Source organism: Rhopalosiphum padi, chromosome 1, assembly GCF_020882245.1.
Source record: "Rhopalosiphum padi isolate XX-2018 chromosome 1, ASM2088224v1, whole genome shotgun sequence".
NCBI lineage: Eukaryota > Metazoa > Arthropoda > Insecta > Hemiptera > Aphididae > Rhopalosiphum > Rhopalosiphum padi.
Genome location: NC_083597.1, coordinates 85,769,719 through 85,782,410, shown reverse-complemented (window position 1 = coordinate 85,782,410; position 12,692 = coordinate 85,769,719). Strand labels below are relative to the sequence as shown.

The following is a 12,692-nucleotide window of genomic DNA, read 5'->3' as shown; positions in this document are numbered from 1 at the left end:
TATATTTATATTTAGTACTGTCGTTAAGAGGATGTTATACCCGCATGTGTTGTCTCTGTCTTACTAACGTATATCATACCAGATTTGCGTTCAGCAGAACACGTTTTGTGATGTTAGCTTTAATATTAGAATAAATTTACCTATTATCTAATTTAAAAGTAAGAATATTATCTAGATTCTAGACAATGTTATATAATATATGCTTTTATTGATATTATCGTTTTAAAGTGAATTAAACAATAACTTTGTAAAATATTACAACTTTAAAATGTTCATAAGTAACTTATTTTAAAATTATAATAGCAATAAAAGCATATGACAATGTCAAGATAATATTCTTACCAATAAATTTGATGATAGGTAAATTTACTCTAATATTAAAACTAATATCACAAAATGTGTTTTGATGAACGCAAATCTGCTACGATGTACGTAGTTAGTACGACAAAGACAACACATGCGGGTATAACGTCCTCATAAACACTAGTGATTTTAGTGATATTAGAAATCTATTTATTTATATAATTTTATTTTTTTGTTTTTTTTACAGTGAGAGTACCTGTGCCCCCTGGAAGACCATGGATTCCTCTATCTAGACCGAACAAGAATATTCCTTCCTGTAAGTCACCAAAGTGTGTTATAATAATATTATAACTTATTTATAAATTTATAATAATTATTTCTCATTTTATAAGCTTTATTGTTAATCTTTTTCGACGTTACAGGCCCAGTTACGGTGATGTGTTATAACGTTTTATGCGAAAAATATGCTACTACTCAAATGTACGGATACTGTCCGTCTTGGGCTCTTTCTTGGGATTATAGGAAAAAAGTCATTTTAGGTGAAATCCGGCATTATACTGCCGACATTATAACTTTACAAGTACGTGTTTAGGCTTAGACTGTTAAATTATTTTCTTAATTTAGTTAATCCCTTCTTCACTTACAAATACGGGACACACATATTCTATAGATATTATATATTTTGTTAAGATCACAAAACATAATGGTTGTTTTGTATTTGTGTAATGTAATCTATACGATGTATTGTAATTTGTATTATTATTTTTTATTATTGATAAATACTGACTCAGTGACTTGGGCCATTACCTACAAGAATATTAATTTATATTAATTATTTACAGTTTTGGGATTGTTTATACAATGTTAGGGCTTAAATAATAATATTACAGGATTAAATAAAATCAGTCATACTAAAATAGAATTTAATAATTTAATTTAAATTTTAATATAGTGTTTAACAAATTGAATTGCTGATACTATTACAGTATTCACTATAACTTTTATTTTTCTAATTTAACATGTATGTAAGTGCTATACTTTATTATTTACATAGAACTAAAATTAAATACTGATATTGTGCAATATATAGTTTTTATTTAGTACTAGTGTACTTAAATAAATTCAATTTTATAAATATTGAATTTCTAGATTTACAGATATAGCATATAAAACACGCGATGAAGACCTTTTCATCCCCAAAGTTATAGATTATGGTTTAAAAAAAAATATTTATGTTCTGCATCGTATTTAAAACTAACAGAATTTTATTATTCAAAATGATTGTCATTTTTTAATGAAAGAAATAATACCTAATTATATAAAGATGTAAAGATTAGAAGAAAATATATTAAACCTTAATATAAAATTAATTTTAAATAATTTCGAATGAAGTGATAATAAGTAACATTAAAATTACTACTTTCAATATATGCTTTAGGTCTAGCTGAATTTTTAATAACAATTTTAGTTATGCTCAATGCAATTGTTAAAGGATTAAACTGGTGGATTACTAATCTTATAATTTTTGCAGTTTAATGTGTACGCATATCACGCGCACATGTTACCTGCGAGTAGGTATGTACACTGTATTACAGTTTTAGTGTTGTATAGATTATAAATACTTGTGTTTTATAATCGATGGTAGTAGCTGATATTTATGTAGTATTGGTATACCTATGAATAAAAATACGATAAATTGTATTCAATCTCGTTTGACCAACATTGTATGTATATGTGTCCACAATAAATCATTAGTAATTGCAGTGATTGTTAATTTATAATTTATTTATTTTTGGTCAACTCAATACGCAGTACTTAATGCACATAGACATAATAGACTTTGATAACTTCAAAAATTACAATTAATGAGTTTATTTGAATTTTTAGGAGGTCGAAACGGATCAATTTTACAATTTCTTTTTGCCGGAGCTTAAGAAGGACGGCTATGACGGTGTATTCTCCCCCAAGTCAAGAGCTAAGACTATGTCCGAAAACGACCGTAAACGAGTAGATGGATGTGCAATATTCTTCCGAGCGATCAAGTTAGTATTATTTACCACTGGATACAATATACATGTATATTATATATTTAATGTTCTGGTTGTGGTCATGACTTGTGTTAAAGCCTTGGGGTACATGGCTCCATTTATAATTATAAGCGGTTTTTGACACACATGTATCAGGTTTGATAACTTATACCAATTAAATACGTGTTTGTTGTATATACATAATATATTAATATCTCCTTCGGATTTCCAATATTGGAAACAAAATCGAGACCACTTCTGATCGGCATACAACTGCGGTGACAATCGCTTTTGGACGGATTATTTCGGGTGATTGGCGCTTTGGTCAATTTGTTTTTTTGACTAACTACATGAACTAATTTCATTTTTTTATGTATAAATGTATATAGATGTACATTCGAATTTTGTTTGAACACAACTTTGATTAAATCGGCATTGACCGACGACCGTAAATGTTTAATTACTTGTTATAATATCAAGGTAGATTTGAGAAGATTATTTTAACAGTAAAATAATTGCTCATTATCTTAAAAAGCATAAAAGCAGTAAAAGTTTTTATATTTTTTCATCGTTATAGTAAAATCTAAAAATTATACCATTTCCCAAGTATTTTACGCATGTTGTTATATATATATATATAGGTACATTTTTAAAATTTTGTTCACATAAAACTATAGGCATATTCTTCAATATTTTATTACAACAAATCTGTGACTTGTATTTAATTAACTAATAAAGGTACTCGTTTTATTCGATTTCTATGTATATTCTGTTTAGGAATATGAAATTAAAATGTATGTTGTCATCCATAAAAGTAAGATACTTAAAGAAATATAGCGATTTAAATAATAAAAATATGCAAAAACGTTAATATGCTTTCCAAGATCAAGTACGAGTGATGCTTTTAAAATTAATTATTACATTTATGTTGTATTGCTATTATCACTCTGTATATATGTGTGTGTATTATTCGTAAAAGTATTTCGGCCGTTCATAATTTTTAAGAACACTTGGTTTTACAGGGTTTAAATAATTCATCTTATTCTTGCTGTCTTCTACTGCTGGCAGTGGCGTACTTACAATTTTAGGGGCATTGTTAAACAACCTTACGAAGACGAGTTTTAACTGTTCGATTTGCCGTCAACGTGTACAATAATGTGTTGTAACGCTTCTGCAGTTGACTACTAAAGAGGTTGGCGTAGAAATAGTAAAACCGATTGGAACGGTCGCTGTATACCTAATTTAGACATATTATATATTATATAAATATACCTATATAGTATATGCTTGGATATTATTAAACTTACTAATATATATTATATATTATATTGCATATATATATATATTAACCAAATTATAATTTTTTTAAAACATCATCCTGCAGCATTGAACATGTTTTAAATATGGTATTTAAGTTTTTTACGTATACATATTTATATCTGGTAATTTTTTTATATGCCTATAGTTTTTGTCGTTTACGTTACAATAGTTATATAATATTACAATAGTAATAGTATATTTTGTATACGATTAAATTCGGTTTTTGGCAATTAGGTTTAAATAGTAAACACGCGTGTTTAATAACGCGTTATTGTGACTCAATAAAGCCCTTTGGCCTTTACATAGAATTTATATAGAATTATAGAATTAAAAAAAATAAGTAAATTTCGGATAGGCCACAATCTTGTTTACAAAAATCGGAAAAGGATGTTATAAGTAATAATTTCTTGTACATCAACTATATATTAGGTACCTATATTATTTTGATTGTTTTTAATCAAATTACGTTTGTTCTCTGTAACATTCACGAAATTTCAACGTGTATATACACTGATTAACTATTTACATTTTTGTTTTATTTTTTTCTAGATTTACGTTAATCAAAGAACATTTGATAGAATTCAATCAACTGGCAATGGCCAATTCGAGTGGTTCAGATGACATGCTCAACCGAGTCATGCCCAGGGATAACATTGGTTTGGCCGCCTTGTTGAAAACCAACGAAACCGCATGGGAAAACTGTAAGTCGACTACGCCAGGTGTAATTTTTCTATATTATATATGGACTTATACAAAAAATATAAATGCATTATTTATGTAGTGTATATTAGTCTCGTCTGACTACAGAGTGCAGATATTTTATTTTGAAACGTTCTCACACGTCATACACACACATATATACTATAAATACGGGTACCGAGGACTATGCATGCTCCGGTTATATTATATACGTCTGTGTATGGTTCACATATACTTTGTGTATTATGTATATATATATATATATATATATGTACTTGCATATTAATGAACAACGTTTTGATATTTGATGTACGATTGCAAACGGAATATTCATAATTCTCGCGTTCGTTTCGCGTGCAACGAAGATACGCATAAAATATAGGCCTCCTCGCAGTCGCAATAAACGTTTATCATCGCGTTTCGATTAACTCGCTGTACACAACTCACGCACACACACGCACGTGTGCATATCGTCATATAGGTATATTTTTATTCGTGTTTAATATACTCATTTCAAGGATATAAGTAAAAGATTTCGCGCCACGATAAGTCGATAACGCCCATTATATACTTGCGCGTTATTGCCAACACGCACACACATGCGTATGTATTATATATATATATAGTGTATATCGTGTATATAGGTACTTGTAATATACGCGTCCGTTAACTCGAATATGTATATTATAAATATAGTAGTATATAGTTTAGAATTATGTAGGATAATGTGCGCCCGACGATGATCAATATAGAATCGTTAACTCGTGTATAATATACATGCGTATATACCTCCCATATAATAATAATAATAATCATAATAATAATATAATAGCATTATGATCGGCGCGGAGACGACGTGTATAATGATAATAATAAGTGAAAGTCAGTAGGGCCCTGGGGTCGTCATTAGCAATTGAATAGGTCAATATATATTGCTCCGGACGGACACTGAGCTGAAGTATAGGTAGTATAATATATACATTATATTTTGTACGCCACGCGTATTTTGACGTAATTTCCAATAATAAGAGCGTATATTATAGTAATACATACTATATTATACAAAGATTTCGGTTTCAATCGGACTCGTTAAAATAATACGTAGAAAATGATGTATTATAATTTTAATACGCTATACTTGATCATTATAATGATATAGTTGTACCTATATATAGACGCAATTTGATTTTAAAAACACTAATATATACGTTATAATACATACATGATATTATATCACGTGTATGGTGTATATACTTGTAAGTTCACATTAATAAAAAAAAATGCGTTATTCTTTTCAAGGCGTGTATTAACTATATACCTAATTGTGTCTGCGATTGTCTGATTTTCATCTCGCCGTTGACATACCTCGCGGTCGCTGCCACACTCATCGGATATGACTAAAACAAATCAAAAAGTCTACACTCTACGCCTTTCTATGCTTGTCTATTATTACATACCTAAATTCAAGCACAGCACGACAATGCGTTTTTAAAAATCGAAATTTCCGTTGTTGTCACGAATGCAGCAGAACATGCTTATTTATCGATTTCTACGTATTGTGCACATTGCACGTGTTATTACAAAACACATAGCTAATACATTATAATCTGTCGTAGGTGTTAATCTGTGTACAAGTAAGTAGACCATAATATAGTCGTCTCCGATAGCGGGCGTAAGAAATTCATTTTAATTGTTTAGCGTGAAATCGCATTGATGCATTAGACATACATTATTATACATATAATATTCAATGTAACGTGTATTTTAGTATTTAGAACGTATAATTATATATATGTACCCCGCTTGTTGTCGTGCCTACATATATACCTAGTGTTTTTAAACGAAATAATAAAATCGAAAAAACGATTATTTAATTCCATTCTAAATACACATAACGACACGCGTGTCTCTAGTGATATTCATTATACACAGTACGCCGTATCAAATATATGTGTGCTAGACCGACTGCACGGGTGCTAATTTGTTTAATTATTAATTACAAGTCATACATACGTATAAAAAATTATATAATTCGTTACAATAAGATAGACATACATAGAAGTCTCTCGGCGATAATGTATTCTTTATATCTATGAGTGACTCCTCGCCCCCATATTTCTATAGATAGTATTTAATATAATATATATATATTGCAGCCAAGGCCGTATATAGATACTAGATAGAACATTTCTAGCCCCGAGGAGTAGGCACTACAGGGGTTCCAACTTTTGGTATCTACTTTTGATTATATTTGACATTTTCTTAGTTTTTTTCTATTTATGTTGATTATTTTTTTCTCGGTCAAAAAGCATTTTTTTTGTCATAGTACTGTCTGTCAGAATTTTACTAAATTATTATTATCTTTCGTGTTTGTTTTCTCTTTAAACGTTTTTTTAATGTTAAATATAAGATTAATCAACACCAAAAAGTTCCCTTGACCAACGAGGATTTAATGAATAGTTTTTAAAATTTCTCCCCTTTCTTTTCATGTAAATTTGAGTTGAATCTAAAATCTGGACTTGTGGGGGTTCCCCCAATCATATTTTCCCTGCAGTCACTAGACCTGATTATAGCCTTACAATATCTTATGTTACAGAATCGAATTTCTCAATTTATCCTCGTGGTTTATGTATAATACATATATGTAATATTATATATTATAGATACTTTTTTACAACAGTCGTGTGCCGATACTTTTTCATTTTTTCGCATAACTCTTTTCTTTGAAATTCTATCTAGGCTTTAGCCACGGTTTTATGGTGTTCTACCAGACACACTCATGTAGACATCCTTTTATACATTTTAACCGGAATAATGATAACTCATACCTGACATACCTCCATATCGTGTCAATGGTGCATTAATTTATATATATATTTTCTCCCTAAGGCAATACTTAACTATTAGCACCTCTCTCCTGATTTGGATCACTGTCCCAGACACATACGTAGAAATATTTAACAATTTTTACGTTAAAATAATGATTTTATATAGGTATATTTCACCATGCCTGCAGGTGTTTTGCGAACTGATGAATTAAATCATAATCGATTTAATATAACGTAATGCAGTAATATCAGTTCATTCAGTTCTTATATAACAATGTATTATCTACGAAAATTAATTTTTTACAGTTTTCATATTATATATCAGACATTCATACATAATATAATGGTTTGAAAACGACCTCATACTGTAACTGTCGTTATCAAAGCAATATCGACATGTAGATAGATATCTACACTGTAGCTCCTGTAGTCCTGTTCAACTCATATAATGTGTTTTTTTTATAAATATTGACATATTAGTACATTACTATATTATATATAGTAGGTTACCTCGTATTGAGGTATACTTATTTAAAATGAGTATAGAACCTCATCATCCCTGAATTTTTAATTCATTAGCACCTTTCGCCTTTCGCTCTTTCGCCTTAAATTCGACACTATATATTTATATCGTTATTATTATATCATAGACCATGGTCACGATGCCGCGATTAAATATCTGGACGTATTCGAATTCGTCGCACGTGTGAATGCCAATGCGTATAATATTTGTTTTTGTATTTCTCGAACACGCGATGAGGTGTATACGCTCGTTATAAATCATTACATTATTTGTCTTGTGTAATTTATAATACCGTCGTCGTCGTCGTCGTCATTGTCATTTATATATGTATATATATATATATATACTACTTAATGTACGTATATAAGTATATTATATATTATTGACATGCGTGTGAGATGGTTTCATACTAGCTTCAACGCCTTTCTGACTGAGTGAGTGATGTGTGCCTCGCGTATGTCGTATACATTATGTATAAAATATTATAATATAATATGTATTCTGTGATAATATAGTAAATTTTTTATGCGCTCGAACGCTTTGGTAATCGCTGTGTGCGACGTATAAACGTATTAGAATAATAAAAAAAAATATTCTCATCTCTCGCAATGTACTTTGTACAGCATCGAGTAAAATAAACTAAATATTGATCAAAGGTCGGCGGTGGCTCTTAATTTACATTGCGGAAAATAGTCGTATGCGTATACATATACATACGTATATTATATAATATGGTGACCAGAAGTACATTTTTGTTGCATTCTATTAGAATAGTGGTCTTATAACCATAAATTTGTGAGGTACCTGAAGTTATTTTCTTTTTAAAAATATATTATTAAAAGAACCCCACACCCGTCGCTTGTATTATTTTCTCCATCTTACAAACTTAGAACTTTATATGTTCACAATAATCTATTTTACTGTATTATTTTTAAAATTAGAATGAATTAATCAGTGGACCTGTTATAAAATGTAAAGGTAAGATTATTATTTAGGGCACCTCGGAGGCTTTTATTATTGTTTTAATTATGCAAAAAATTATGATGATTTTAAAATTTACAAATAATTTAACTCGGTAACTCATAATAACTTGCTTCATAATTAAAATATCAATATAAACACCTAGATGCATTGATATTTGATAAAAATCTTAAATTTTAATTTTAAGCTAGTTAATCTATGCTAGTGTTAAAAATAATAGAGTAAAATAGATAATATTATAACGTAGTTTCTATGTTATACCTTTGTAAGACGGCAGCAGCACATGCGTGGCCGCCTGTTTAATAATAATATTTATATTTTTACAATTAAGGGGATTGGAATCGGTGACTTTCTGTCTTCGTCTTACACACGTGGAACATAGCTATACGCAATACGCCTGACAAAAATTAAGGTACTTCTAGTTGTTCGATTTAAAATATGTAAAGATGTTTTAATTGGTATACAAGTTTACTTTGCATCGGTCGAAGCACTTTTTCGATTATTTTATTATATAAATATTTTGATGAGAATAAATATTTTAAATTTTATAAATTTGTCAATTTTTATTATTAAATATATTAAAAATATGTTTTGACCGATGCAAAGTAAACTTGTATACCAATTCAATTATCTTTACATATTTTAAATCAAACAACTAAAAGTACCTAAATTTTTGTCAGGCGCGTATAGCTATTTTTCCTATGTTTCACGTGTGTAAGACAAAGACAGAAAATCACCGCTTCCAATCCCCTTAAATTATTTATCTATGGTTTGACGTTTTGCATTTAGAAATATTATGAATGAACTACTAGTTGTATATTGTACATTTATTCATAATATAGATAACATATTTTTATGATAGAAGAGTTAAAATTTTAAATATACTTTTTTTTATGTCTATTCATCTTATAATGTACAATTTTTGTGCTAAAATTTGAATATCATAGAAAAATCAAATCATTTAAACGGCAACACCTGTTGTTGTATTTTAGTTGATATTAAATTTGGAGATAGTTAAACTTGCTATAGTATTATATTATATATCTATAAAATATAATATAGGTATATGCTGCGCAAACGGGTTTTTTCACGTAAATTTCGCGACAAAAATTGTTGTTTGCTTAATAAATTAAAAACGCGGTATTCATGCCCGATTTTTCGACACTCGCAGTCGACAAACAACGAAATTAGCATTCGCCGGTTTAAACATTTAGAAAAAAAAAGATCATATTTGCGAGTCCCGTCAGGTGGCAGTCTCAGAAAACCGTTATTATTTGCAAATCCCCGCGTACCTACATGACCGAAAACCGGAAATTCGCCTTGTACAATACTTTGCGTCGATTTGCCGCACCCCAATTCGCTTAGTACCTACTCGACTAATCCGATTAGCAATAAACCCGTTCACTATTTAATGATGATAATATTATAATTAATATTGATAAATATTTCGACACCATAACTGGCGGAAGATCGACGGATACCGCTACCGCCGCCGCGCAGCGCGCCTATCCGGCCTGGCACGTCACCATGTTTTCGTCGCTACTTGTGGTTGCCCTGTTCGTTATCGTCTAGTACGCGAATGTTATCAGTTATCGTGTTGTTAATTTGTTATTCGACGATTTTTTTTGTGGATACTACTCTATTATAGCCGTTTTACGTATCGTGCATTATGTTATGTTACGGATTCCAATAAATCTCTAACGGTCCGCTTGCGGTGTGTGTGTGTGTTTGTTTCGTTCGTGTCTTTCTCATAAAGATTATACTAGTGGACGATAACCATGAACCCGAATCAATACTACCCGGACAACTCATACTTCGTGTCCGATGACAATCTCAACTTCCATGCCGGTTCGTATTCCAACTACGACCAGAGTTTTGACAGCTATTCGCAACCGGCCCAGTTGAACCAGCCTGCAGCCGCGTCATGGCAGCCTACGCCTACAACGAATTTCACTGGTGAGGAAGACGAACCTCCTTTGCTCGAAGAGCTTGGCATCGACCTCAACAAAATCATCATTCGCTTGATGCACTCGCTAGATCCGACCGGAAAGTGTGGTGTTGTTCTTGGCGATTATGACGTGATCGGCCCGATTGCGTTGTACCTGACATACACGTCGTTGCTGCTATTAGCTGGTGGCAAGCTAATGTTCAGCTACATATATGGCTTGGCTGTGTTAACGTCCGTATGTATGTATGGTTTACTCTGGGCTATGACTGATTCGTCAGAAGTCACATTGACGTCCACATTTTCTGTACTGGGCTACTCTTTTACGCCCGTTGTACTGGTAGCATTGCTGGCCGTGTTCGTTAACCTCAAGAATATATTTGGAGCTATCATTGTGTTGGCGGCTGTGGTCTGGAGCAGTATGAATGCAGCCAGGGTATTTGTTGCCATGTTTGGAAACTCCGATCAGAAGTATTTAATGGCCTATCCATGTGCAATCATCTGTGGTCTTTATACACTGTTTATTTTGTATTGAAATTATTAATTTAAATGTTTGTAAATTATTATACACCTATATTTTTTTCTTTTAATATATTTATATACAATAATATGTTGTACAATGTTTATTTTTACGATACCAGTTCACCATACATTTACTGTTTGAAATATCATATCTTACAAATATAGCCTTAGAGTTTTCAAGTTGATTGAAAAAACATATGTTTCATCATTTATCTTAAAGGTGAGATATTAACACTGTAAAAAAAAATTACTTTACTGATAAAAATATTATGTTATTTCTCTATGGGTTGCATTCTATGCATAAGCATGTATGGTTCTTGTAAAAAATGAATGCATAGATGCTAGGTAGTTATGAAATACTATATTTAGCTATTTCATTTTAGGTTTATATTTCCATTGTTGTCATAATTTTAAATAATATGTATAACACCAGTGTTTAAACATATTTAGCCATATAATTTAAATGAAATTCAAATTATTATTTATTTATTAGTTATAATTTTTTCACTGAATTTATGGTCTTATCTCTTGTTAAAAGATGATAGTTACTAAAAAATAATATGTTTATAAACAAAACATTTTTTTTTAATAACTGCCCAAGGCATTATTATTTAAATAACCAGAGGTCTTTATAAATACAATACATGAAGGGTGTATACATATTAGTCAATAAATAATATATAGGTAATAATAATGTATTAATTATACAACTTTATAAATTAATATGTATACATGGACATGTCTGGGAGTTATACCTTCAAAGAGGTAGCCCCTAAAATATAATATAATATAACTATTTATAATATATTTACCTATATGAAAAGTAAAAAAAAAAATTAAAATTACTTAACAATATTGATTTAGGTTTGGACATCTTTATCATTTCCTTGTAAAAATTGAAATAGTTTTCTTTTCATTACATGTTTGTAGTTAAATTAGTTTATTATTATTATATAAATATTATTAACTGAATAGTGTATGATTTACTAAGTATATATTGTTATTTAGCTCTGCCATCAGAAGTCCAACAGCCTATACTTGTTTGCACTGCACACATACATTGGGATCCAGAATTCTGTGATGTCAAGCTCATACAAATCATGATGTTATCAAATGAATTGAACACAATACTGGAAGAAGCCAATCGCAATTATCGTAATGTGAATCACCATCAACCGCCAATACAGCTGTTGTTGTGCGGGGATTTCAATTCGTTGCCTGATTCTGGTATGAAATTATTTTAATGTGTGTGTTATTTATTATTGTATTTAATTTTGATTTTTTTTTTCATCTGTTCTATACTTGATTAGGAGTGATAGAATTTTTGTCTGCTGGTAAAGTATCATCAGATCATCAAGACTTTAAAGATTTGCAATACAAGACACTTCTACATAAAATTTCTACATGTGATAGACCAAACGAGTTTATGCATTCCTTTAAGTTGTCATCTGCTTACGAAAACATTATGCCATTTACAAATTATACGTGTGTTATATGAAAATCTAGTTTTGTTGATCTATTTTTTACATATGAAATTTATATTT

General features: G+C 30.1%; 2 protein-coding genes across 2 annotated transcripts in view; both read left to right on the top strand.

Annotated features, from left to right (window-relative positions):
- The window catches only part of LOC132932103 (CCR4-NOT transcription complex subunit 6-like), a 56,252-nt gene that overhangs the window by 42,144 nt on the left and 1,416 nt on the right, over positions 1–12,692 (top strand). The window contains exons 6-11 of the mRNA XM_060998321.1: positions 551–619; positions 726–883; positions 2,191–2,345; positions 4,200–4,351; positions 12,157–12,375; positions 12,459–12,633. Of these exons, the coding sequence (XP_060854304.1) occupies positions 551–619; positions 726–883; positions 2,191–2,345; positions 4,200–4,351; positions 12,157–12,375; positions 12,459–12,633 (928 nt within the window). The remainder of the gene's footprint in view (positions 1–550; positions 620–725; positions 884–2,190; positions 2,346–4,199; positions 4,352–12,156; positions 12,376–12,458; positions 12,634–12,692) is intronic.
- On the top strand, positions 10,229–11,236 carry LOC132932105 (protein YIPF5). The gene has a single exon (XM_060998323.1). The coding sequence runs from the start codon at positions 10,460–10,462 to the stop codon at positions 11,159–11,161; it is 702 nt and encodes a 233-aa protein (XP_060854306.1). The 5' UTR covers positions 10,229–10,459; the 3' UTR covers positions 11,162–11,236.